The 25,700-nt window shown below is 40.7% G+C and overlaps 2 protein-coding genes across 2 annotated transcripts in view; both read right to left on the bottom strand.

The window, feature by feature from the left end:
• The window catches only part of CCDC66 (coiled-coil domain containing 66), a 48,690-nt gene extending 23,977 nt beyond the window's left edge, over positions 1 to 24,713 (bottom strand). The window contains exons 1-13 of the mRNA XM_056856709.1: positions 24,678 to 24,713; positions 21,226 to 21,290; positions 17,872 to 17,897; positions 16,431 to 16,866; positions 10,752 to 10,908; positions 10,119 to 10,219; positions 7,457 to 7,584; positions 6,689 to 6,856; positions 5,146 to 5,277; positions 4,199 to 4,416; positions 3,876 to 3,960; positions 2,228 to 2,389; positions 1,909 to 2,056 (exon numbers count right to left, since the gene is read on the bottom strand). Coding sequence (XP_056712687.1) covers positions 1,909 to 2,056; positions 2,228 to 2,389; positions 3,876 to 3,960; positions 4,199 to 4,416; positions 5,146 to 5,277; positions 6,689 to 6,856; positions 7,457 to 7,584; positions 10,119 to 10,219; positions 10,752 to 10,908; positions 16,431 to 16,866; positions 17,872 to 17,897; positions 21,226 to 21,290; positions 24,678 to 24,688 — 1,837 coding nt within the window. The 5' untranslated portion in view covers positions 24,689 to 24,713. The remainder of the gene's footprint in view (positions 1 to 1,908; positions 2,057 to 2,227; positions 2,390 to 3,875; positions 3,961 to 4,198; positions 4,417 to 5,145; positions 5,278 to 6,688; positions 6,857 to 7,456; positions 7,585 to 10,118; positions 10,220 to 10,751; positions 10,909 to 16,430; positions 16,867 to 17,871; positions 17,898 to 21,225; positions 21,291 to 24,677) is intronic.
• LOC130492051 (60S ribosomal protein L37a-like) lies at positions 3,080 to 3,698 on the bottom strand. The gene is made up of 2 exons (XM_056865841.1): positions 3,685 to 3,698; positions 3,080 to 3,362 (listed from the first exon to the last, which is right to left on the bottom strand). Exons 1-2 carry the CDS (start codon positions 3,696 to 3,698, stop codon positions 3,092 to 3,094), a joined length of 285 nt encoding a protein of 94 aa, XP_056721819.1. The 3' UTR covers positions 3,080 to 3,091.
• Positions 24,714 to 25,700: the final 987 nt, after the last annotated feature.

Raw genomic sequence — 25,700 nt, forward strand, 5'->3', positions numbered from 1 at the left:
CTGTCGGGGGTGGTGGTTGGAGTTTTTGTGTAAGTAGCGATCTGTGTGAGTTGGTTTACCATGGAAAAGGAAATTGAGGGTAAACTCCCATTTCTTGATACCCTTGTCATCCGTAAATCAAACCTTCAGTTAGGTCACAAGGTCTACCGGAAACCAACTCACACAGATCGCTACTTACACAAAAACTCCAACCACCACCCCCGACAGAAAAGAGGAATAATCAAAACATTAATGGACCGTGCAAGACGGATCTGTGAACCACAGTTTCTCAAGGAAGAAACTAACCATCTAAATCACGCACTGCTAGCAAACGGCTACTCCAAGAATGAAATCAGAAGGGCCATTGAACCAAACAAAAATCAGAAAACTCAAGAAAAACAGTCTCCCATAGGAAAGGTATTCTTGCCATTTATTAAAGGAGTCACTGATAGGATGGAGAAACTTTTGAAAAAACATAACCTACAAACAGTGTTTAAACCCACCAAGAAAATACAACAAATGCTACGATCAGCAAAAGACAAAAGAGACCCCCTCACCTCTGCAGGAGTATATCGTATACCTTGCAGCTGTGGAGAAGTTTACATCGGGACCACAAAACCCAGCATACAAACAAGGATAAAAGAACATGAAAGATACTGCAGACTTGGCCAACCTGAGAAATCAGCAGTAGCTGAACATGGACTGACACAAACAGGACACAGGGTCTTATTCCAAGACACTGAAAGACTGGACAATTCTACCAACTATTTTGTCAGATTGCACAGAGAAGCCATTGAAATTCATAAACATCAGCACAACTTTAACAGAAAAGAAGAGAGTTTAAGAATGAATAAGGCTTGGCTTCCTGCCCTGAAAAACCTCCAGACAAAGACAACATTCAACAATAGCCATACAGATTAGTTCTGGATTACACACATTAACAGATCACTTCAGGATACAATGGTTCCATATTAACATACCATACCCTCATTAGCACATTATCTTGATACTTACAGGACAATACTTTTGCAGGACAATACTCAGCTCAAACCCAACCCCTTTCTGACTATATATTACTCTTCCTACACCCTTGACACTGAGAGACACTGTCCTTCAGTGTTACTACTCTGAAGATGCCTGCCACAGTTGCTGGCGAAACGTCAGGAAAGAAAATTCCAAGACCACGGTTACACAGCCCGGATAACCTACAAGAACCAAAGAAAAACATGTTGAGCTAAAATTATTTAATTTAATTAATTCAAAATGTATTTTCTATTTTAATGCCTTTTTAATGTTGCTGACTACTTGTAACCATTGTATTTTATTGTTTTCCTGGATTGGTGTAGCATGCATTTGACACTAAAAGTGTGGGATATAAATATTTCTGAACCAAGCCATTACAAATAGGAATTAAAATTGCCATACAGATGGTTAAAAAAAAAAGTCTGCAGTATAATACATTTTTACTAAAACCAAAATTTCAAAAGTTCCCCCGAACTCATCAGGCTGGATTGTTCAGTACAAATTTTTTTTAAAAAGATGGGCAATGGGTGAGAAAAAGATGTTCCATGGTACTAAGGAAAAGCTATCAACTGTGGATTTTGTGCTTTTCCATCATGCCCTGATACATTTATCATCCCCTCCTTTGTTTTTGTACACATACAGCCTTATGAATAGTTCTGGCATACACAAAAACTTGCTCTCTGCTATCTGACAATTGGCTTGGCCCTAATAAAAATGCATTACACTGCTTTACTGTTGGCACACCAGATTATTGTGCATAAGATGTTGGAGGACAAAGGAGGCTTTCTCAGGGTACAAACAAACAAACACACCAGACCCCCCCAAAACGGAACAGTGATGTTCCTTTTTTAAACTGAGAAACATTGCCTCTTCAGCCAGCCAACTCTACTGAAGTTTGGTACTTACTACCACCAAGATTCTTCTGCAGTTTGGAAATATCATGTCCTTTCTGAGCCAACTCTTTAATACGCTGTTCTTGTTTCAATCTCTGGGCTAACTCTTGCGCTCGTTGCATAGTCTGATACAGTTCATTTGTTTTAAGGGTCATGATTTCCTATCAGAATGAAAGAAAAATACACAACATTAATAAGGGAACAAGGGAAGAAACACCTTTTTAAGATCTCTTAAATATCTGCATACTTCGACTTGCAGAACATGGGGATATTTTTAATGCATATGGATCCATATGTGCACAGACTGCAATAGCACATAGATGGATGACTACCTCTTTTTGCTTTTGTCTGAGCAGATCTTCTTCAAACTGCTTTTTCATCAATTCTTGCTCTCTTGCAAGCCGGCATTCCTCTTCTTGCTCTTCCCGCTTCCTTTGCTCTTCTTCAAGTTGTTTCTTCATTCGTTTTTCCTCTACTTGAGCCATGATGGCTTTCTAGGAGAATGATAAAATGCTCTAAAATTAATGAATAGGCAGAATATGGCCTTTGGAAATGGTTTAATGTAACTGTAATCTTTTTTGGGGGGTTGTATGTGAGAGATTTGATTACTTGCTTAATATGTTAGTTATGTATTACCTAAAAAATAAACAGAAATACATGTTCTAGAGCTAAAACACTCCTTGTGTATTATCTCCCATCAGACTCCTCTCCTCCCCCTACATTCTACGAATGGAATTAGGTGAACTGGATTATGACTATTAATACGGTCTTATAAAACTACAAAGCAGCTGCACTATAGCACTTTCCAGTAATGTCCAAAAAACATTAGCGAAACCCATTTTCAGACTATACTTGGATTCAATAGAGATACTATTTAACAGAAAAGTATTCATGGTTCCGTTGGCCTATGCAACCAAAGTGAGACTTCGAAGAGAGTTTTTAAACTGCATCAGCAGCTGGGAATATGTGTTACCACAGCAAGAACTTTTTGATGGGAGTGTTTTTATGGGCACAATATATACAACCAATGACACTTGTGTAAAATTATTGTGAAAACTGAAATGCGCAACAGCTCTTTTTCTTAGCTATGGTATTCCCCCCTCCCCCGATTCACAACCACCTTAAATTGACAAAAAACCAACAATGGACTGAGAAACTGGAAGAGGAACACAAGACAGCATGAGATGAAGAGGTTTCTATTGGTCTTTAAACTCCTTCAGCCTTCGGATGGCAGATTTCACTATCACTGCTGAAGTGGTGTTGTATGTCCAAGCACCACCAGCCACTGTTTTCATGCAAGAGCCACAATGCCAGATACCCACAGCTTTCTTCCTCATTTTGGTCTTGCCACAGAAGGAGCAGGCATACTTGGCATGCTGGATAATTTCAATCTTCTTCACCAACTTCCTCAGGGAAGCTCCATATTTGGTACCATATTTACCCACAATGCCAACTTTCTTGCTACTGCTACAGGCCGCAGAAAGAGAAGCCTTAGCTATGGGATTTCAACAAGCCATGCAGACCAGCTGAATACTTGCCCTACTGACCACAGCCAAGCAGTATGGTTTGAGCCACTTGCATCTCTCTTTTCTACCTCCTCCAAACGGCTAAGCAAAGACATAAATGTGCATGTGCAAGAGGGGGAGAGGAAGGGGCAGTCGGGGAGCAGTTTCACAGGGGTGTAAACAAAGGTACTGTTTAGCTTAACTAGTTGTACACTGGGACAAAGGAATCCTCTCACACTGCAAGATGAATGGTTCAACTTAAAAGGGTAACCTGAAACAGGTACAAGTAAGAAGCCATGATTAAGAAGATAGAAGCCATGTGTCAGAGAAAGCTTAGAAACATTGCTACAATTCCTATCTTTCCCTGTACTCTGCTTTTGTTTTTACTGAATGTTAGTGCCTTTTCTGATTTTGCAGACTTTGTAGAAAAGTGGGACATAAATTAACAAGGCTGGTCAGAAGTTAATGATTCTACCTGATGTTCTAACTGTTTCTGCCGCCGTCTTTCTCTTTCCTCAAGTTGAGCAGGATCCAAAAGGGCTGTCATCGAACGAAGAAAACTATGAAAAAAATATTTAAATAGCATAATTTAAACAAAACACATGTGTGTATTCAGAGCCTTTTGTAGGAGTGTAGAGAATCTTCGACAGTTCTGTATATCAGTTTTTATTTCACAATAATTTCACACATGCTCTTAATTGCTATGGAATGTCAGTGCAGGAAACTAAGATTAAAAAAATTACTCTACTGCTATAAAATGCTGGAAAGTAAACTATAAAAACTAAGGGGAACTCTCACCTGCCTTTCTGACTTGGCTCTGAAATATTGCTCCCAACTGATTTTCCTGAACTTTCCATCTCTGTAGGTGTAAAAGTAATTGAGTCTTGAGGCTCAGGGGAAAAATGTAAAGTTTCAATTGGCTTTTTATATGTTGCATTTAAAGGGTATTGTGAGGAAGCGTAAGCGTTATTCCTGAAAGAATCAAAATGCATTGTCCATCGGTCATGCTCTTCAGCCTAAGAAAAAGATGAAGCAACAAAATATTAAGATTATTTATACTTAAATGTATATCCTGCTTTCACATGAACACATGAAGTTGCCTTATACTGAATCAGACCCTTGGTCCATCAAAGTCAATATTGTCTGCTTAGACCAGCAGGGTCTAAGGGTTTCAGGCAGAGGTCTTTCACATCACCTACTTCACATAAAGATGATTTGAAAGATGATTAAGATTTGCATATTAGATTTCAAGTATAGCTGATGAGCACTCATATAAAGTACCAAAGAGATTCACAGAGCTATGATTGCTGACCCACAGCTGTTTCTAGAAGGGTAACATGCAGCCCGAACCTAAGCATCTTTGTTCGGTAGCTTGGATCCTACAAAGCACAAGCAGAAAGTGCTCATGGTCACAGATCTTATCCACCTCCCCTTTACCCCAACAGCCTCTGTGGCTTCCCCAAAACTGACCCCAGGGGTTGTGGAGCCTCGTGAACTTAACTTCATGTGGCACAGGAGGCTGACATGAGGAAGACGGCGGCAACTTCAACCAATTCGCTCTCCTCACTGCTGCCCCACACACTGCATGGTATTTTTTCCATGAGTAGCATGCAATACAAAGCCACATGCTTGATGGCCTCATTAATTTAACTCTTCCTCTTCTGGAGGAGTCTAGCGTGGCAGGAATGGAGAACAGTTGATATATGTCTTCTTATCTCAAGACACGCTTCCCAAACCCCAACTACCTTTGATAAATCACATTTTTCTTCTTTTTTCCGTAGTTTTGCAGCTTCTTTTTGTTTATCAAGCTCTTCCAGCCACTTTTTCTGTTGTTCACGTTTTACAGCACTGAAAGGATGCTCCACTGGAGCCGCTTCCTAAAAGAAGAAGAAAAATTGTGCTTCCTCTGACACCTCAGTCAGATAATTCCTGACCTGTTCCAACTGTTCTAATTAAAAAAAAAACTTGATCTGTCACTTAGACATACAACAGACACACACCTATGTGGTCTTTTATGTGTTTTATATCATCGTTATATTTATACTGTAAGCTGCCTTAAGTCCCAAAAGGTGGAAAGGCAGCTAATAAATGTTTTAAATAAATAAATAATCACAGGGGCTTCTTATAACAGACTGGCTCATGATGTTTTAGTTCCATACTGACATAGTTTCTATATAAATTGGTAGCAGCTGCATGGGTCTTGCCATTGGCCCAATTTGTGGTGCTTGACTTTATGGAGATACCAGCACTGAAAAAGACTGAAACCCTTTTCATGTGACAGTCCAGGAAGAATGAACCAGAGGGAGGGAGAGAAGCAGGATGATGACATGCTCCAAGGTATGCTGTATACTTGTAGGTCACTCTCCTTAGGATCGTGGACTTTTTTAAGTGTTCCCAATCTGATGGAAATGTATCTAGACATGCAGGGTCTTCCAAGTGAACTCACACAGATTTGTGGCAGAGTTTATTGACATAGTCCCCCTCTCTTCTCCAGTTTATTCACCTTTGAATGTCGCATGAATGGCGGTTAGATTATTGTGTACATTAATCACAGGAATGTGCATCACATATGCATACAACCCTTGAGAATCTGCTGAAATTCAAGCATGTTTTGTAAATTGCAAATTCCCATTTACTAGAATCCAAATTTAAGACAGTAACTTTGTTCATAAAATGCAGTCAAAAGATCATAAAATATAGTACAGGCAACAGAAAAATTGACTAGCCCTATATCAAGTTTTTTATATGACATTCTTAGGGGTTTTTTTTTAAACAGGTCGTTACTATTTTATGTGGCTGTAATAAATTACAGGCTTATTTAAGTTTCGGTCCATTACAGCAAATTCTAATGAATAGACATTAACATATATCCATCTTATTTGATGGTCTATGACTGCAAATAAATTATTGAGATTGTATCCATCTCGGCAGTTAATAGCAGTTCTATATGCTATTTTTTGTTCTTTTAAAACAAAATCTACTCTTTTGAACATAATGCACATACACATTTGCAGCTATGATTAAACTAGAATATAACTCTAAAATACACTGGAAAGCCATTTTTCCTAATACACTATGACAAAAAGACTGTAGACAAACTTTAAATATTCCCATAACTAACAGAATCAGAAACGGAAGTAGGCAATGTATCTTATCACACCTATACCCTAAAAAGTGCCAAGTCAATCTCTTGGAATATCTCTTAGGCAGGCCGTTCCAGAAACAGAGAAATGCACCATCTGAAGTTTCAGGCTTAAATAAATATGTTTCCCGCAAGTAATTTCTCACCCCTAACACAAATGATGATCGAATAGCGGCTGGCAAGTCTGGAGAACTGAAACTAGAGAACTGTCCAGTTTGGCTGCTTGAAATACTGGGCGAAGGTTCACTAGCCTCCGTGGCTGAATAAATGCGGGTATCTTCTGTTGCAGCACTCAGATCCTCTGAAAATGGCATCTACAAAGGAAGCAATTCAAACTACTTTTTATGGTATATCTGAATGCCATGCTTTATATCATGCTATCATTCTTGTTCAGTACAAGAAACTAACCCCTCTGTGTTATACATCATATGCTAATTCAAGGAATGTTTGGAGAAAAGTTCTCAAGGATATCACCATTTATTTAGAATGGGCCTATAAAGTTGGTGCTTGAACAGGTAGTAGAATTGCCAAGGTATCTGCCCATTCTTTTGAACAGTAATTTCTGCGTGTGTAGTTGAGAAGAAAGGCTGCATTTACTCTCTAAGGATAAACAAAGAGAACTGAAAATGCAAATATCTATTTGCCAAACAAAAGTAAAATTTAAGTTACATAAACAAGCCACTGTGGTGTAGTGGTTAGAGAATCAAACTAGGTTCAAATTGCCATTCTGCTACGGATGCTTGTTGGGTGATTTTGGGCCAGTCACATGCTCTCAGCCTAACCTACCTCACAGGGTTGTTGTGAGGATGACATGGAGAAGAGGAGAACAATCGAAGCTGCTTTGGGTCCCCATTGGGGAGAAAGGCAGGGTATAAACGAAGTAACTAAAATACCAAGCAATGTGGTTCTCTTACCTGAATCTGATTAGCCATCTGTCCTTTCTCTGAGCAATTTTTAACTGCATCTGCATTCTGCCACAGGTGACATTTTGACTCGGATTCTAAATTTTCTTTAAGTTTCTTCTTTAAAGCTACCTGCTCATCTTTAAGAACAGAAACAGATCAGAGTTATTCCATAAGTACAAATAACAAAGCTTCAAAAAGCAGTAATTTGAAGTTTCTTAATTATAATTAGACAAAACCCATTTTTAAAAATTGAAAATGGGAGTTCTCAAACTCAGAATAATGAAAATGATTGTACGTAATGTCAAAAGAAAGAAAAAGAAAAGGTAAAAGGAACATTTCTCAAAAAATGGAAAGACTATCATGAATATATCCAGCTATTTATTTTTTACACATATATTTTGTCTTTTCTCCTAAGGAGCTCAGAGTTCAGTAAGGGTAATGATTTATGTCACTATTTCATTTTACATTACTTTAAAAAATATGCATACTTTGAATATAATAATGAAAAAATTAAAAATAGATGTTACAGGGTGGATCCAATCTCACGTTTCTGCACTACGAGGATGTCTACATGCAGAACATGACTTTTAAAACTCTCCCCTCCTGCAGCAACCCAAAATGGCCATTCCTACTGTCATGGGAAGGAGGGAAATATGAAAGTTATGCTTTATAGGCAGACATGCTTGTGCCCTTGGAAACTTGGGGCTGGATCTGCCCTAATCAGTATATTTTATTCTCAGTGTGTCTCCATCTGTGGACATTTAAATCCAGAGATTAGAGTCATAGGGGTTTAATGCACGGCCAATTTGTCTCGCCTTTGTGCCTTAAAAGTAGCGAATCCCCGTGGTCCACACGCACGACCGTCCAAGGGCTGCGCATCGGACCCACCTTAGTCACGAATTAAGGCAAAAAAACCCAGGTTAAGCAGTCCCTGGTTTCTAGTGATCTTTTCGGTGCTAAACTGCTACTTTTTTTTAATTTCACCACATTACCGGAACGCCGACGTGCGTGTAATGACTCGACTAGCTCGCTACTAATGCCCCTTACCGGTCTCCCCCGTCCCGCCCCCTTTCCTGCGCGAGCAATAGTCGCTTTTCCCGCCATTTCCTGTCAGTCCTCATTCCGTTACTGTATTGGTCGTGTGAGGGCTTTATTTGTGGGGATTTGACTATTTTTTGACAAATAACACGTCTCCATCGGGACATTCACCAGGGGCCCGTGGGATGTCGTGGCGAGAGAAAGAGACCTTGGATCTCATCGCTATATGGGGAAAAGCCAAGGTGTATACCGGATGGTATACCGGAACGCTGGTGTTCCAAGAAAAAAAAGGGGGAGAATCACCCTTTGACTGGATAACTCCTCAGCCAATCCTTGGGCAATGTCACTCCCCTGCTATCCCACACTGCGAACTATCCCACATTATATGGTTGGTTCAAACGCACAGGGAGCCTCCAGCAGCTACTTGTTTCAGACTTATAGTGGGATGGGCTGGTGTCATGCGTTTGATTATCCAGTCTTAAATATTGTGGGATTAAAATATTGTGAGATAACAGAGGAGCGAACCAGGAACATTCTGCCCATGCGTTAATCCTCATAGAGTCTCCCAAAATAATAGAAGCAGCACCTATAGCTTTAGGAAACAAATGTTTTCAGTGGCCATTGCTAGGCAGCCACAACAGTACTACCAGTCTTTAAGCCTTGGTTTCTGTCATAAAAGGCTGGGGGAGGGGAGGGCCTTTTCCAGGGTTGTTCTGGCCTTTGAGGGAGGATTTATTGGAGCCAGGCCTAGCAGCTACCATTGGGCAACTTTCGACCACACAACTTCCGTGACCCACCCACCTCCACCCCATTTTCAACTATTGTCATCATTGTAAAAACACTCCCCACCCCCAGGATGACTGATTTCAGGGTTTTTAAAAAAACAGCCCTAAAATATTGATATAATGGTGTAGTGTTATAATGATAATTTTTCAATGAACACTTGGAATTAAACAACGTCTCTGTCCCCTTCCCTTGTGGAGATATGCCTTTCCCCCTATATCTCTTCGAGGGAAGGAGCTAGAGACTTACTCTTTTTTTAAAATGAAAGCTGGGAATTCAGAGAACGCTACAGCATTATATCAATATTTTAGGGCCATTTTGAAAAATAAGGAGATGCTGTGCCACCACTGATAATGACACCAGCATCGTCCCTTAAAAATCCTCATTTAAGCCATGTGCAGAATAAACTGACTCCATAACTGTAAAAATGCATAGGTATGGCAGACGTGCAGAAGAACCCTGCCCAAACTTGATTCCAATGCTTGTGGATCGACTCCCAATAAAATCAGGAGTAACTCAAGCATGTGGAAAAGATCTCAATCCTATATTCATGTGACTATAAAAGCTGACAAACATTGCAGGTATTTAAGAATCAGCTATATTGGATCAGCGTATATAACTAAGAAGGTGACAAACTACTTGACATTTAAATATCTAACTCTTGCCTAGTTTAAATATTGACTGTTTAAGGGTACATTACTAAAAAATGGAACTACACTAGAAGTGTAGATTAACAATAGATTAATCAAATGTTAGTTCTATATGCAGTTCTATATGCAGTTAAGCACACTGATAAAATATTTACATAAAATGAGAAGGATATTTAATAATGCAGCTAATTACACGGTACCTAATTCCTTCTTCCATTGGGACTTCTTAGCATCCAACAAGGGTTTATCCCTTTCTCTTTCACCCAGAGTGCTAAACATGTCAGCTGGCTTCCATGAGTTCCTGTTGAAGACAATTTGAAGAAAAGGTTTAAACATGTTAAGAATATTACAATTGGGGCTAGGACCAGATTTATAGTAGGTTTATATGGCTGTTTTCCCACCTGTCTTGGTGGCTCAGGAATCAGATACAAGATTTTCCCATACTTTGTACAGGTGAGAACAAGTGTTTTTCCTTGTCTGTTTCTCCATGTAGTGTACAGACAATCTCTATTAGCTAGCTCCTAAAGGAGCAGATAAAGCTTTTGACTGAAAAAAGAAATTGTCAAATCAAAGTTGTGTATGTCTTTATAATATCTACCATGACTATTTGACCTATGTCTGAGATAAAAGCAATTAAATACCTACTGTATAATGCTTGGGAACATCTACTACATGAGATTTTATGCAACTATCCTTATATAATTCTTTAACAGTGTATTTTGTATAGTATATAAGGGGCCGTCCATGCATTCTGAAATTTATGTTATCTTTCAAAAGCATTAATATTATTGAAATTCAAACTAATGAATTCTTAATGGAAAAGATTTACATACATGATAATGTTCTGTTCAGCATGCTTCAATGCTCCTTTGTTTCTTAAACTATTTTCACTTGCGACACATAGAGTTTCACCAGCTTTCTGAAGTAATCCCATTATGTTCTCTTCTGGTACCTGATCAGCAGGAGGGTTAACATCTAGACTGTTTTGTCCTGGAAAATAAAAAGTGTTCTTAAAATTTAATGCTTCGGCAGATTTTCTATTTATAATCCTTTAAAGATAAAGCAGAACTGAGTAAGTCATACCAAGGGCCATAATATTACTATTTTTGCTAAAAAATAAAAGATACCTATAAAACACTCCTGTGTTTTCTGCTTGGCTGAGAAGGATTTGAAGAATTCCCTGTTTTAGTATACTGAAAAGAAATCAGCAACATATAAAATTATATTGAGGAATTGATCTCTTATGTACTGGAACAACATATATCAAGGTGGAGTTCAACCCTATCAGCCCAATCCTAAGGGGGGGGTGGAATATTTTGACGGCAGCTGGAAGCGGCGCAGCCATGCCACAGAGGATTCCTGGCCACAAAACAAAAATTACAATAAAAGAAAAATAAAACTTACCTGAAAATCCCCCACTGTAATCAATGGGGCTATGCCACCCAAAAAGGTGGTGTAGCCATGCCGCTGCGAGAAGGGACGTTCCCGAGGTGAAAGAAATTAGGAAGGTCCCTAAAAGGAGCTGCACCCCTGGGAACACCCTGAGAATGCCTCCCAGGATGCTGGCACAGGGACTTGTGCTGCTGGAATGCTGCCAGGAAGCAGCGCAGGCACCCGAGTCCCTCACCACTGCGTCGTGTCACAGTGCCGGCATGGATGCCATGGGATCACACCGGACCCTAAGGAGCTTCAGGGGTCCCCTTTAGGATCGCAGCCTTAGTGTATTTGAAAATTTCAGTTCAGTTACTTATATGATCTATATTGTGTATCTTTGTAATTTGATCTTCACATAAAAAGTCACATCTGCGACTTTTGTTGTTGGTTTTTTTTACTTATTTAGAAAATTATTTTTTTCCTGCCTTGCACTTTTTCAAAAAAGCACTTTATAAGACTAAGGAGACAAGGTATAGCCTGATCTCGTCAGATCTTGTAAGCTAAGCAGGGTTGGTACTTGGTTGGGAGACCCCCCCAAGGAAGATATTGCTGAGAAAGGCAATGGCAAGCCACCTCTGCTTCTCACTTGCCCTGAAAGCCCCTTGCTGGGGTTACCATAAGTCAGCTGTTTCTTGACAGTACATATGCATATAAGTACATTCACTCCAACTTAAAAACAATAAAAATACTAAGCCATACTATTGTTTCTGGAGCTCTTCTTGTAAATTAGATATTGACTTATGTCTAGGACGGCCAACATGCCTGTAATAGTGGACCAATTCACAGTTGCTTTTTGAATGGGTTTAAATTTGGGTGCCTAAATTTAAAATCAACGTAGCAGGATCCCTTTTGACTGAACATAATAAGCACCCTGCTGGATCAGACCAGTAGTCATATAGGCCAGCAGCCTATTTCACGCAGTGGCCAACTAGCTGCCCTGGAGAACCAAATAACATGCACAAAGGCCAAGGACTCCTCCTGATAATGCCTCCCTAGCATTGATATTCAAAGGTTCCCTTTAGCCACCATGGCTTGCAACTCTGTCCATCTCAGGACTTTTTCCTTTTAAAGCAATTGCCAGCTCCAGTTTTCTTAGTTACTCCCCACCACCACCACTTTCTTGAGCCACAGATTCTCTTGACTTCACTTACAACATTGTCAAAGCACTGGATCAACCTGCTGTGTTCAAAAGCCCAAGGACTTAGTACACTGTAGGATTTGATTATCTATTTGTCGTTCTGGTACTTACTTTCCCAAATAATTATGCATTTCCACACTCACCTAATGGTGATGTTTATATGGAAATACAAGGTTGATTTTTCCTTGGTGTTAGTTAAAACTAGTTCAGGTCAATTGCCATTCAGCTTGGCACTGAATAAAATATTAAGGACCAAGATACAGACAGAATTTTTTTATAAAATGCTTTCATGTGTAGACATGTTTAGCAGTGGCTATAGCACATGCAGTGTTACCTAGCTCAGGTGTGTTTTTTTTCTAAGATGTGTCAGACCTCCCACCAAACTGTGGTAGCACTAATCACAGTTTGAAACTCAAGCCATGATCTGAACTTCCAAACATACCACTTTCCTTTTCCTCTCTCTTCAAGACTCAGCTGAATTTTTGAAGGGCATCTCCTTTCTCTATTATGCAGTTCTACTTCAGGCAATGAAGACGATAATAACATTTCACACACAAAACCAAAACCATTCTTATTACATGAATAAGGTTGTAGTTAATGTCTGTGGAATTCAAATCAGTCTTCATTGCCCAAGTTATGAAGCTTCGTATTGTCCTGTTCTCCAACCTTATAATCATGCTTTGTCTGTGTTATACTGTGTTTTAGTGCACTGTACATATTATACTGTTATATTATACATATATATATATATATTTAAAGATGTTTTTGTTTTTTGTTTTTATATATATATAAAAAAATAATAAAAAACAAAAACATCTTTTAAAAAAAACCAACATTTCAACACTGTGGACCATGACACTGCTTAAAGTGTATCTTAAATTTATTTCTCAGGCAAAAAAAAAAAAAAAAGACAATCAAAGGAACAGACCCTTAGTTAAAAGCCCAGGTAAAATAAACATTTATTTATCTATCAAATTTTTGCCTGGCATGTAAAAGAAGGTGGTATAGGTGCCAGGCAGGCCTCAAGGGGAAGGTCGTTCCATGAGTGAGATGTCACCACTGGAAAAACCCTGTCTCTAATCAGCAACTGCCTCACTGCCAAAGGAAACAGTACAGAGAACAGGACTTGCGAGGAAGATTTTGGCTGGCAAGCTGGAAAATATGGGGGGGGGGGGAGGCAACCATTCATGTACCCTGGCTCCAAGCCTCTTAGGGCTTTGAAAGTAAGAACCAGCACTCAGAATTGTGCTTGGAAATGAACGGACAGCCAGTGCTTATCTTATAGCACTAGGATGTTACACTCCCTATATGCCACCCCTGACAGTAGCCTGGCTGCTGCATTTTGGATGAATGGAAGTTTTTGGACAGTTTTCATAGGCAGCCCCGTGTAGAACTCATTTTAGTAATCTAACCTGGATGTAATCACTGTTGTTAGATCATGCTTTTCAAGGAACAGCTGTAGCTGGTGTATCAGCTACAGCTGATAAAAGGCACTTTGTCCTACAGATAAGATCTGGACCTCAAGCTGTAGGCCAGAATCCTGCATCATCTCCAAGCTATGAACCTGCTCGTTCAGAGGGAGTTCAACCCCTTCCATGACAATCTCACTCCTCGAGCAGCTTTGTCATTGACAGCAGCAACTCAGTCTTGCCTGGACTGAACTTCAGTTTATTGGCCCTCATCCATCCCATTACCATCTCCAGGCACCTATTCAAGACTTCCCCAGATGCACCTGACTCAGCTGTTAAGGAGAAGAGCTGGGAGTCATCTGCATATTGGTGGCATTTTACTCCAAATCCCCAGCAGTTTCATGTAGATGTGAAACAGCATGAGGGTCATAAATGCCACGGGCTGAGCAGCAGTGCCCCAGACCACCTTCTGGAATCGACCAGTCAAGTAAAAGCAGAACCTACAATACCCTGCACTCCCAACACAACCAGTCTCTCCACAAAGATACCATCGTTGATGGTACTGAATGACATGGAAAGGTCCGGGAGAATCAACGGGGACTCCCTGTCACTCTCCCAGTGAAGCTCATTAGTCAGTGACTAAGGTCACTTCCATCCCAAACCCAGGTCCAAATCTGGACTGAAATTATTCTAGATAATCTGTCTCCAAGACTGAATGAAGCTGTACGGCTACCTGTTCAACCACCTTGCCCCAAAATGAAATGTTGGCCACCAGGCTGTAGTTGTTTAGGTTAGTGGGATCCAGGATGGCTTCTTCAGGAGCAGTGTCATGACCACCTCTTTCAAAGTGCTGAGAACTACACCCTCTTGCAGAGAGGTGTTTACCACCCAGACCTACTCAACCAACCCAGCCCAAAGTGATACCAGCAACCATGAAAGGCAAGAGTCAAGAACAAATATGGTGGTCCACACACTTCTAAGCACCTTGTTGACTTTCAGTTGATGATGCCTAATGTGATCCATACAACTAGGACCAGACTGCACTGTCATGGCAGCTTGAGACTGAAACACACATATGTAGAATTTAAAGTCAGGGCAGATGTGAGCATTTTATCTGCCAAAAACATCACAGTGGGCCTGTATGTTTTGCTCATCTACCTTCTGAGAAGCCTACATTAACAGCCCTCTCACAACCCAGAAAAGCTCCGCTGAATGGCACTGCACAGCCACAATGGTGGTAGAGAAGTGAGCTCGCTTCGCGCTGTCACCGCCACAGAATAGGCTTGATAATGTGCTCTAACTTGTCATATTCATTTCGAGTCTTCCTCCACCTGCGCCCCAACTGTGAGCTCAGTTGCTTCATCATTGTAAGCTCCTTGGTGAACCAGGGAGTGTTTAGACCTCTGCAGGAGGGAACAGGGTGCTCAAAGGGTGTTCAGGGCAGAGTGGAGATTTGCACTAATCTCCCTTCTTCACTTTAACCACTGCCTCACTATGTAGCAGCACCTAGCCATAACTGGACACACACATCCAAGCCATCTTACAGCTAACATCACTGTTCCCTTCAGCAAAAACATTATTACAGCTCGGCAAACGGGCCTGCAGTTTGGCCAACCGGATCTACCAATAATTTAAAAAATGAACAAAGAAGACAAACAATAGGCCTGGCTTACAGGCAGAACATGTTTTTTAAAACATGTACAGAAGCTGATATAGTGCCCCCCACTTTCCCTCCCTTCGGGGAACAAATTTATCGCCAGCATAATTCAGTCCAGGATATGCAATCATGTTGAAAATCCATATAAACGCAACCAGTCCACAAGACTATGCTTAGGGAGATCCAGGTTCAAAACCATACTCTATATCTTAAGAAGCATTATACACTTCAGAGTTCTTTTTTAGTTATTACCAAAATATATACACACATGGACTTAGAAGGGTGTAACTTTGCCTAGCTTGACTCTCAGCAATTGACCTTGAGCCACTCTTTTTCTCTCAGCCTAACCTACCGAGCAGGGCTATTGTGAGGATAAAACAGGATAAGGAGACCACTTATACCAGTCTTAGCTTCGTAGAGGAAGGATACAATAAATCGAATACTATTTCCCATCGATCGCTGATACTATTACTAATAGTGCAAAACAAGGGACTATGAATTTTGCCCCTCCTTCCGCTAGAGAGGATGCCTCTGGATTTAAAAAAAGAAAAGAAATTATTTTAGAAAGGAGCACACAGGCTGTAAAAATATGTGAAATACTCCACATTGGGATCTTTAAGGGCACGTCACAACAATAATTAAAAGGATTAGAACCTAAACACCTAAAAGAGAAACATGACTTTATTTTCTTCTAAGCCCAAATGACCAAAACAATATATTGACCAGCACACAACTATTCAAGAATAAAAACCCCCTTTATTTTTTAAATTCAAGAATATCTATTTGATCACTTAGTGTCGATGCAAACATTTCATGAAGTTAGGCTTGCTTAAAAGCTACTATGCAAATTCTTGGTGGAAAGTAACCATCTTACTTGTCTTTTTCTCCTTTTCATCCCGAAGCTGCGAGACTCCTTTGGTTCCTCCTTTTACAGCCATCAAGATCTGTTCAAGCTGCTGCTGTGTTAAACATACCAAACTGTCCCTTAGATCTTCAACAGAAAGGGGAGGCTTTTGGGACTTTTTATTGGAGACCAAAGATTTTTTAACAGAGACTCTGGTGGTGCAGTTATCAGGCTTTGTAGTCGTATTGTCGTTGTGGATGATAACATCAGGGTCCTTCTGGCTGGACTCTTTAGTTGGTATTATAATTTCATGGTTTTTCACACCTTTTGTTGCCGAAAGCCTTGATCCAGTCTGGTGTTTGGTTAAACATTCATTTGTCTCACAAGTAGTCTGCACTGACTTCAGAACATTCCCATTCTGTTTTGTTCTCAATGTCTGTTTTAAGATTTTGTTTCTATTACACATCTGTTAAAACAACAGCAAATGTATCAATTATAATAGTCTCCCAAAAACTGAAACTTCTTTTCTAAGCCATGCTATTGAAACTGATTTTAAAAAGCTGCCCAAACAAAATAAGCAAGAGGTGTCCTATTTTAAAGACAGTCTCTTATTACAATGGGGTTGTACAGGTGGAGAGCAAGAGTACACTATGCTTGAAGAAGGCAAAGTTTTATTGCTTCTCACTAGATATGAACAGTACACTTTTTGCTTGATTTTTGAAATATTAAAAACCATGTGGACATGGGCCCAAATAACTGCATTACTTTTATTTTAATTATCTGTACTCTCCTTTGATCTATTAATCTCCGAAGTGGCTAACAAGAGATTAAAATGGGCCCCTTAAACTGTCTCAATCTGCAGGGACTTTAGAATTTTTCATAAAAGGACAGTGGATACCACCACAACATGACTGCCAAGGGGTGGGACTAATCACAAAACGTCGGAAGGGTCCAAGACAAACATCCTTCTACCAGGGAAGCTGCTTCTGAATGGACCAGCTCAGTGTGTGTCTATCCTTCAGCACAGCAAGCTGCTTTCGAAACTGAAGGAGCTTTTCAAACACAGATCGTGGACTGGGATGGCAGCCTGATGTTCAGAGGAAAAAAAGTAACTATCTGCTCTTACTGGATCTCTACCCATATCTGTAATTATCAGTAACAGTCCAAGTCTAATGAAGTCTCGTTTGGAAAATTGCTCTAAACTGAGTGGAACTGGAATCAAGACTATCCTTTATATTTCAAACAGTATGCTTCATTAAAGTAAAATTCTATCTAAATTTGCAAAGATCAACAAATTTGCCATGAGCTCCATGTTGCTGGCAATATTTTCTTAAATTACAATAGCATCTAATAAAAAGCCCAACTGGATGAAATCTAGGTACAAATCTTCTACAACAGACGGATTATATTCAAATTGCAGCTCATATAATATGAGGTCTGCTTAATTATGCTGACACGTTTAAAAGCTTACCTTTACACTTGATTTGGACTTACCCCCTGTGAAAGGAAGAAACATACACAAATGAGAAGTGGGAACATTACAACAGCATTAGAAATGTTATCAGCTGTAATATCACTAGTAGCGCTAGAACGAGGATCTTCACATCCAGTCTTGCAAAATGATAACTTGTAGATAAGAGTGAGAGACCTAGGTTTTAAATAAATGTAATGGATCCATCTGACTGGCTACAGTGTCCAGTTCTGGCAGCTCACTCTTCAAAGCTCTCAAGTAAACAATCCTTTAAAAACATATATAAGAGGGGGACCTGTGAGATGCAGACATTTTAAGAGTTTTAAATACTTACCTCCTGCCACGCAACCCGTTTTATGTGAATTGCAACCTTAGTATTTATTAATTTCAATATATGGTAAAAGCTTTGTCATCATGCATCCTTGGGGAATGAGAATTGCCAGTATTCCTGTTAACAAAGCTTTTATCCAATGGGAAGAGGGCAGCAGCATCGAGTGGGTGGTGGTCAAGCCTGGGACCAGCCTGCTCCACAGTCGCCTGCTTGGAACTGGAGCTCTCTTGCCACCAAGAGGTACTGAGAGGTGCCTGCATGAGTGACTTGCCCGCTTAAACCGCGCGGTACCTGTGTGGGAGACCCACTTGAGTCAGTTGTACAGGCACTGCTCATCCGCCGATTCCCCTTTCACATTAAATCCTTTTTTTCAAGTAACGGTGCTTAGGACTTTAATTACAGTAGGCATTGTTCTACAGCAGTACACATGTGGGCGGGTGACTGAATTATTTATCCTAAGTTTAATTGCTGCTATGTGTTAAAAACAAATTCAGGACAAGACAAGGCAAGAGATGTTCAGTGCAGTCCTAAATGTCTATTTGGAACTAAACTCCAATTCAACTGGACATTTTCTAGAAAGTGTATTTACATTTACAGCTATAGGGTTGGATCCAGTACAAGGACCTTGCAAGGATCCCTTGTCCTCCCAGCTTTCTACTACCTCTCTGAGCAGCCATTTCTGACGCTGGAAAAATTTATTCCGAGGAGCTGTGTGGAGAAATAGCCATCCGGGTCAGGAGGATGCAGTGGGGAATGGGAAGGGAATAAAGTTGCTCCCTCCTGCTCCTTCCATGAGCAGAAGTAGCTGTTTCAGAGAGGGGAAACCTGGGAAGATCAGCAACCACTGACGCCTTTTGCTGAGAGATCACAGGATCCAACCCCTACAGTGCAATCCTAAACAGTAAGCCCACTGGCTTCAACTCTGTTTAGGACTGTATTGTTAGTCTGCTTAAGCACACTAAAACAGTATTCTTCATTTGCCTATTACTTTATGGAAAGACAATTATAATCAATAACAAAAGATAAAATAATAATGGGGCTAAGCCCACTGACTTCAACTCTGTTTAGGACAGTATTGTTAGTCTGCTTAAGCACACTAAAACAGTATTCTTCATTTGCCTATTACTTTATGGAAAGACAATTATAATCAATAACAAAAGATAAAATAATAATGGGGAGGGGCTGTGGCTCAGTGGTAGAGTATCTGCTTTGTAGGTCCCAGGTTCAATCCCTGGAACCAGGCAAGTAGGTGATGTGAAAGACCTCTACGTGAGACCCTGGAGAGCTGCTGCTGCTCTGAATAGACAATACTGACTTTGATGGACCAAGGGTCTGATTCAGTATAAGACAGCTTCATGTGTTCATGAGACAGCACCATAAATACAAAGAAAAACAATTGATTTCAAATAAGGGCAGAGGGGTCAAGAATTGTTGATGCCCTAGGTGAGTCATGAGTAGGTGAAGGCTGTCTCTTCTTGCTGATGAGAGGAGCTGACTATCCCAACAGCAGATGATGTTCAGATTCTTCTACTTCTAGTACTGGACCCACAGAAGATGGTATATCATTCCAGATAACTCTCTGGTTGTGCAGGGAGCAAGCCATGCCAAAGTAGCACCAAACTCAGGATTCTTGAAAGTTGTGCCAGGATGCCCCTCTGAACTGCATTGCTAGCTCATGTGGCTGCCTAGCCCCCACCCCCCATATATGGTGGAGCCAATCCTAACTCACAGTCACTCCTTATTTTCTTTTAATAACATGATATCCAACCACATTTATCATGGTCACCTTACATGCCCTGGTTAATCCACACAGTTCTTCAGAAACCAATCGTCATTTGCATTGACATTGCTACAATGCCCACTATGTGCTTTGATTTGCATGACAAATAAACTATGTAACTTAATAAAATGCACTCTCATATATGAAAGCAGTTGAAAGTTATTTCAAGTATGCCTTATTTTGAGAGATCACCAAAATCTGACTTTCAGTTTCAATGGCTCATTCAGCAGAGCGCAGTCTGGGAAGAAGACTGTTACACCAATGAACAGTGGAGTTGCCTGGCAGCTTCCAACATTTGTATTGGCCTGGCTCCTATGCTTTTAACAGCAGCATGGTATGCAGGAATTTTATCAGATGAAACTATTCCATGCACTGACAAAGGGATGAGGAATTTAAATTTAAATTCTATATTAAATTTCTATATGTCACCCTGCCGTGAAGGCAGTGGGGGTGTGTGTGTGGGGGAGGTTAACCCTAGATCACTTGGGAGACTTGTGCTGGCACAGTCATCCCAGAACACTGTTCAAGTAATTTGCTAGAAACAATTTATATCGCTATATGATATGGATCTGACCTGGATGGCCCAGGTTAGCCTGATCTTGACAGAACTCGGAAGTTAAGCAGGGTCGGCCCTGGTTGGTACTTGGATGGGAAACCACCATCTGTCAGCTGCAAATTGACAGCAAACAAACAAACAAAATAGGACATGAGCTGGAATGTGAATGCTTACTCTGAAATTTCACTATATTCAACTGGGCTATAACTAAGTAAATTTGCTAGGATCGTTGCAGTCATTCCTTTTTGTGAAATCTGCCCCTCAATCAGTGCATAATGTCAGTTCCCATCCAATGTTCAATTTAATAATTAATTGCTTTATTAAAAGTTATATGATGTATTAATTTTGTGTATACTGCTTTGAAATTGCAAAAAGCATCTTAAACTCTCAAAAATATTCAGCAATATATTTAAAACATTCAAAATTGAATGTAAACTGAACACAGTGGTCACGATCTAACAGAGCTATATTTACCTATGCATAATGAAACCAATGACCATAAACATCTTCACGTTGGACTTGGTCCAGCATCTTCAACACATATGGGTGGAACTAAAATACAGTAACTCAAATAAATGAATCAGATGCGTTCTAATGTAATCAAATGTGTGTTTGTTGAAAATATGCAGACAGACAAGGATGTTAATAATTCATAATACTGGTGATTGTACACAAAGATAATCATACCAGAAGGAGCCAATATCAGCCTAGTTTTTCCATCCAGTATTTCAGTTTCAAGCTTTAAACCATCCCTGTAAAATAATACAAAATAATATGTTGCCATAATTGAAGCAGTCTTGGGCAAAATACGGAGCATAGTTTTAAAATGGTAATAATGAACTATTACAAATGTAAGACTCTTCACAACAATAGATATTTAACTTAATATAGATTACTGTATGGCATCTGGTATATAACCCTATTCCCTCTCCTCTCCCACCCTGTCGTTTTCCGTTACCACCACATAATCCAATTAAACATTATAAAGAAGAAGAGCTCAACTGCTTTTGTGGCATCAGCCACCATCTCCAGGAATAGAAAAGATAAACAAGACTGTGGGGTGCATTCATATTTAGACGTCTAACACCCTATGTTTTACAAGAGAAAACTAAAATAACCCCTAGTGAAACCTTATCATTAAATACTAGTTTTTATTTTTTTTAAATTCCTACTGACCAATGTTTGGGTTTAGAGTTTGGAGCAGTTTCTGAACAGTTTTGGAGAGCACCTGACACACAGAGCATTACATGGCCATTACATGTAAAGAGAGTTTGATGGAACCTTAAATCTTCTCTCCGGGGAGCCACTATTTGTCCCACTGGGGCAAACACATGGATACTTGTACTTGTATATTTTCCCAACAAGGCAAACATCAGCTGCCCAGTGCTGGTTTTTTAAATCAGAAAACATAAACAGCATAAACCAGGTGGTTTATCCCCTCCCCCACCCACCATCCTGTCATACTTCCAATCCAAACCAGAGGGACCATGCCTAATAACTGAGTTTTTTAAAAATGCTGGAAGCTGTAGAAATGATTCACCTTGTACAGAAGTTCTTAAACAGTTACTGAGAAGTCTTCCTTAGCCAACTCATATATACCATACTGCTTCAGTAGTTAAGCAAGCATGAATGTCCATTGCCACATAGAAATTGAGGGGGGGGGGAGAGCTGTAAATACTTCCTTCTAACTGTACATTCTAGATTTTGTATTTCTATATTGTTGATTAACTTGGTATTACCGAGCTTACTGAATTTATTTTGCTCGTGACCTGTTGGTCCACAAGCATAAAGAACAGAAATAAAGGAAAGAAGAAGCTGTAATCCTTTCAGTGGATGAAGCTAGTGCCACAGTGACTTGGTCCAAGTACAGAGTGTACTTTATCCAACAACTGAAAGTTGTCATAATTTTGAGAGTTGTTTGTTCATTTCATGTGCACGACCCAAAGCAGACACCAATCATTCTACAACATTCGCCTTGGGGTTGTGAGCACAGCATATTTATCAAGGTGGCCAAAAAAAAAAAAAAAAAAGCTGATTGTGTTCTAATTACAGCAAGTGCCCCTTAAAAATACTGGAGTCTGGATTTAATGCACACATATCAATCTCTTAAAATTGAATTTACAACCAACTTATGAAAGGCTGCTGGGGAAACATCTTTACCAAATCATCAGTTAACACAACCGTTCATGTGCTTGTATTATGGTTTGACACAGGGGCCAGGAATAGCAAGTCACCACCAGTTTCACCCAGTAATCCTTTGTGCCTAGTAATTACTTGGTCTTTACAACTGGCCCTGTACTCAATTTCCAAATATCAAAGCCACATATGTTTACCTTCTATCTCATGGAAAACACTGACACAATAACTACGACTACTTCTTATTTCTGGTTGAGATTATTTACCTTTTTGTAGGTAAAGGGCAGGGTAGGGCACAGCTCATAACTAACAAATGAGGAGGGGTAGACTAAAAGGTACACTGGAAAAAACCTCCTAGACTTGATTCCAAAGGTATCTACAAACAGCTGCAGGTTCAAAAAAAATGTTCTTTGGTGGTCAAAAATACACAATGTATAATATATCTTTTTCTAACATAGATACTAAGTTTGAGCATTTACACAATTTACAGTGTACCTTCTGAGGTTGCACACCAATTTTATTCATTTTAAAATCACTATGTTTTTATGGTTACAGCAACCAATTAGTATGTACTTTTATTGAGGAAGTATCTAAATAACACATAGAAAATGTTGCTTTAAATCAATGTTTTAAACATGCCTTTTTTCTTCACAGTTGAAATCCTGATTTGAAGCAATTCACCTTAATCTGTATTCCCTTGAATAACAGGATTGCAATTCACATAACGCATATTTACCACAACATATAAGAGTTACCAACAGACAAATAACAGGCAGCCTAACCTGCTCCTGTGCCAAGAGGAAGCAGCATGATGGGCAGAACCCAGCATGCGTAACTTTCTTCCACAAGAAGGTAAACATTACTGCTAACTCATGCTGCTAAAGGCACAGTAACAGGGACTGTGTCAAAAGGTGGCAATATTTTACATAAAATGTCATTAATCCAAAACAGATTTAGGTATTAGAAAAGATTTAGGTATTAGAAAAGAGCAAGAGTCCAGTAGCACCTTAAAGACTAACAAAAATATTTTCTGGTAGGGTATGAGCTTTCGTGAGCCACAGCTCACTTCTTCAGATACCTGAAGAAGTATCTGAAGAAGTGAGCTGTGGCTCACGAAAGCTCATACCCTACCAGAAAATATTTTTGTTAGTCTTTAAGGTGCTACTGGACTCTTGCCCTTTTTGAGAAAATATTCTTGTTAGTCTTTAAGGTGCTCCTGGATTCTTGCTCTTTTCTACTACTGCAGACAGACTAACACGGCTACCCACTGAGAATTAGGTAAGCATAATATGTTTGATATTGATGATCTTCAGTGTATTTAACTCAGCTGGACTGTGCACAGTGTCTTTAGGATAGAAGCATAATGAAAGAAAAGGAGGGGGAAGCAGATGAGCAGCCTGTGCAAACTGGTCATTTTTGGAGAAAGCTGCTAGCAAACCCCACAAGGCCCAGATTGCAAAACAAGCCCTTTTTACTTTCTCTTAAGATCAAACCCTACGGCGTCGCTATAAATCACCTGGGACTTGAGGGCACCACCGCCACCACACACGCGAGAACAAATTCAGACCCAAAGCAAGAGCGCCCAAAGCTCATCAACGCGTTGCCCAGGTACACAACCACTGCTGTGCAGAACAGCCTTCCAACCTTTGCCCACTAACGAAAGGGCGAAGGCATTTCAGCTCTGGAGAAGTATCTGAAGACGTGAGCTGTGGCTCACGAAAGCTCATACACCCTGCCAGAAAATATTGTTGTGAGTCTTTAAGGTGCTACTGGACTCTTGCCCTTTTCTACTACTGCAGACAGACTCACACAGGGCTACCCACTGTGCATTGAAGCTCAGCAGGCTTCCTACGGTAGGACCCTGCCGACTGGGACTCTTCAGCTGAGGGCAGGAGATGCCGCCTCCTTACAGAAAACCCCTGGCGACAACAATGGGAGACACCTACAAAGCACACCCTGCCACCCAGAGAAAAAGGGAAGGGGAAAATCAGCCAGCGCCTCACCCCAGATTCATGGCTCTTCCTCTGCTCTATCCCCAGGCACAAAAGCCAGCGCCTCGCAACAAAGAGAGCCCGGCAGGAGGCAGAAGGAGAACAGCGCAGACCCGCAGGAGGCCGAGGCGGGACCGACCTCCGCTTCATGTGTGTACGTCGGTTGCTGCCACCGCACAATGAGAGGGCCGCTGATAGGCCTGCAGGGGCGCCGGCCCTTTCGCCAATGAGTTCTCCTCACACTGAGCGGGTAGCGCGGCCTGCCTGCGAGGCATTGTGGGAGATGGAGTCCAGCCCTATTGGGGGAAGTCTTCCCGCCTCCTCTCCCCGCTCCGCCCGAAATCCCGCGCTCAAGAGGCGCGCCCTGCGGGAAGCGAGGGGGGAGGCGAGAGCGGTTGGAGCCGTTGGAAGGACGCCTTGCGGCTGAACGTTCCAACTTCTACGGCGGCCCGAGCGGGGATCTGTTGTGTTTTGGCGCGGTTAATAATCATGTTAGGAGCCCCGTGGCGCAGAGTGTTGAGCTGCAGTACTGCAGTCCAAAGCTCTGCTCACGACCTGAGTTCGATCCCGACGGAAGTCGGTTTCAGGTAGCCGGCTCAAGGTTGACTCAGCCTTCCAGCCTTCCGAGGTCGGTAAAATGAGTACCCAGTTGGTAAAGGGAAGGCACTGGCAAACCACCCCGCAAACAAAGTCTGCCTTGGAAACGTCAGGATGTGACGTCACCCCATGGGTCAGGAATGACCCGGTGCTTGCACAGGGGACCTTTACCTTTAATAATCATGTTATCACACCAGAGGGCTCCTTGGGCTCAAACATGCCTCGACCCTCCGGCATGTGGGTGCACAGGCTAAAAATCTGAATATGTTAGTGGCTGTAGCGTAGGCAAACTTTAAGAAAAATCGGCATTACCTGTGCTTAGTAATTTTCGAAATCAGGAAAGAGACTAAATTTGACTATGTATGTATGTAACTGGTGATGTTGTATTTCTCTAGATTTTGTGCTATGTTTTCTGGACAATCGATCCAGAAGGATGGT

The sequence above is a fragment of the Euleptes europaea genome, chromosome 1 (genome assembly GCF_029931775.1).
Source record: "Euleptes europaea isolate rEulEur1 chromosome 1, rEulEur1.hap1, whole genome shotgun sequence".
Classification (NCBI taxonomy): Eukaryota; Metazoa; Chordata; class Lepidosauria; order Squamata; family Sphaerodactylidae; genus Euleptes; species Euleptes europaea.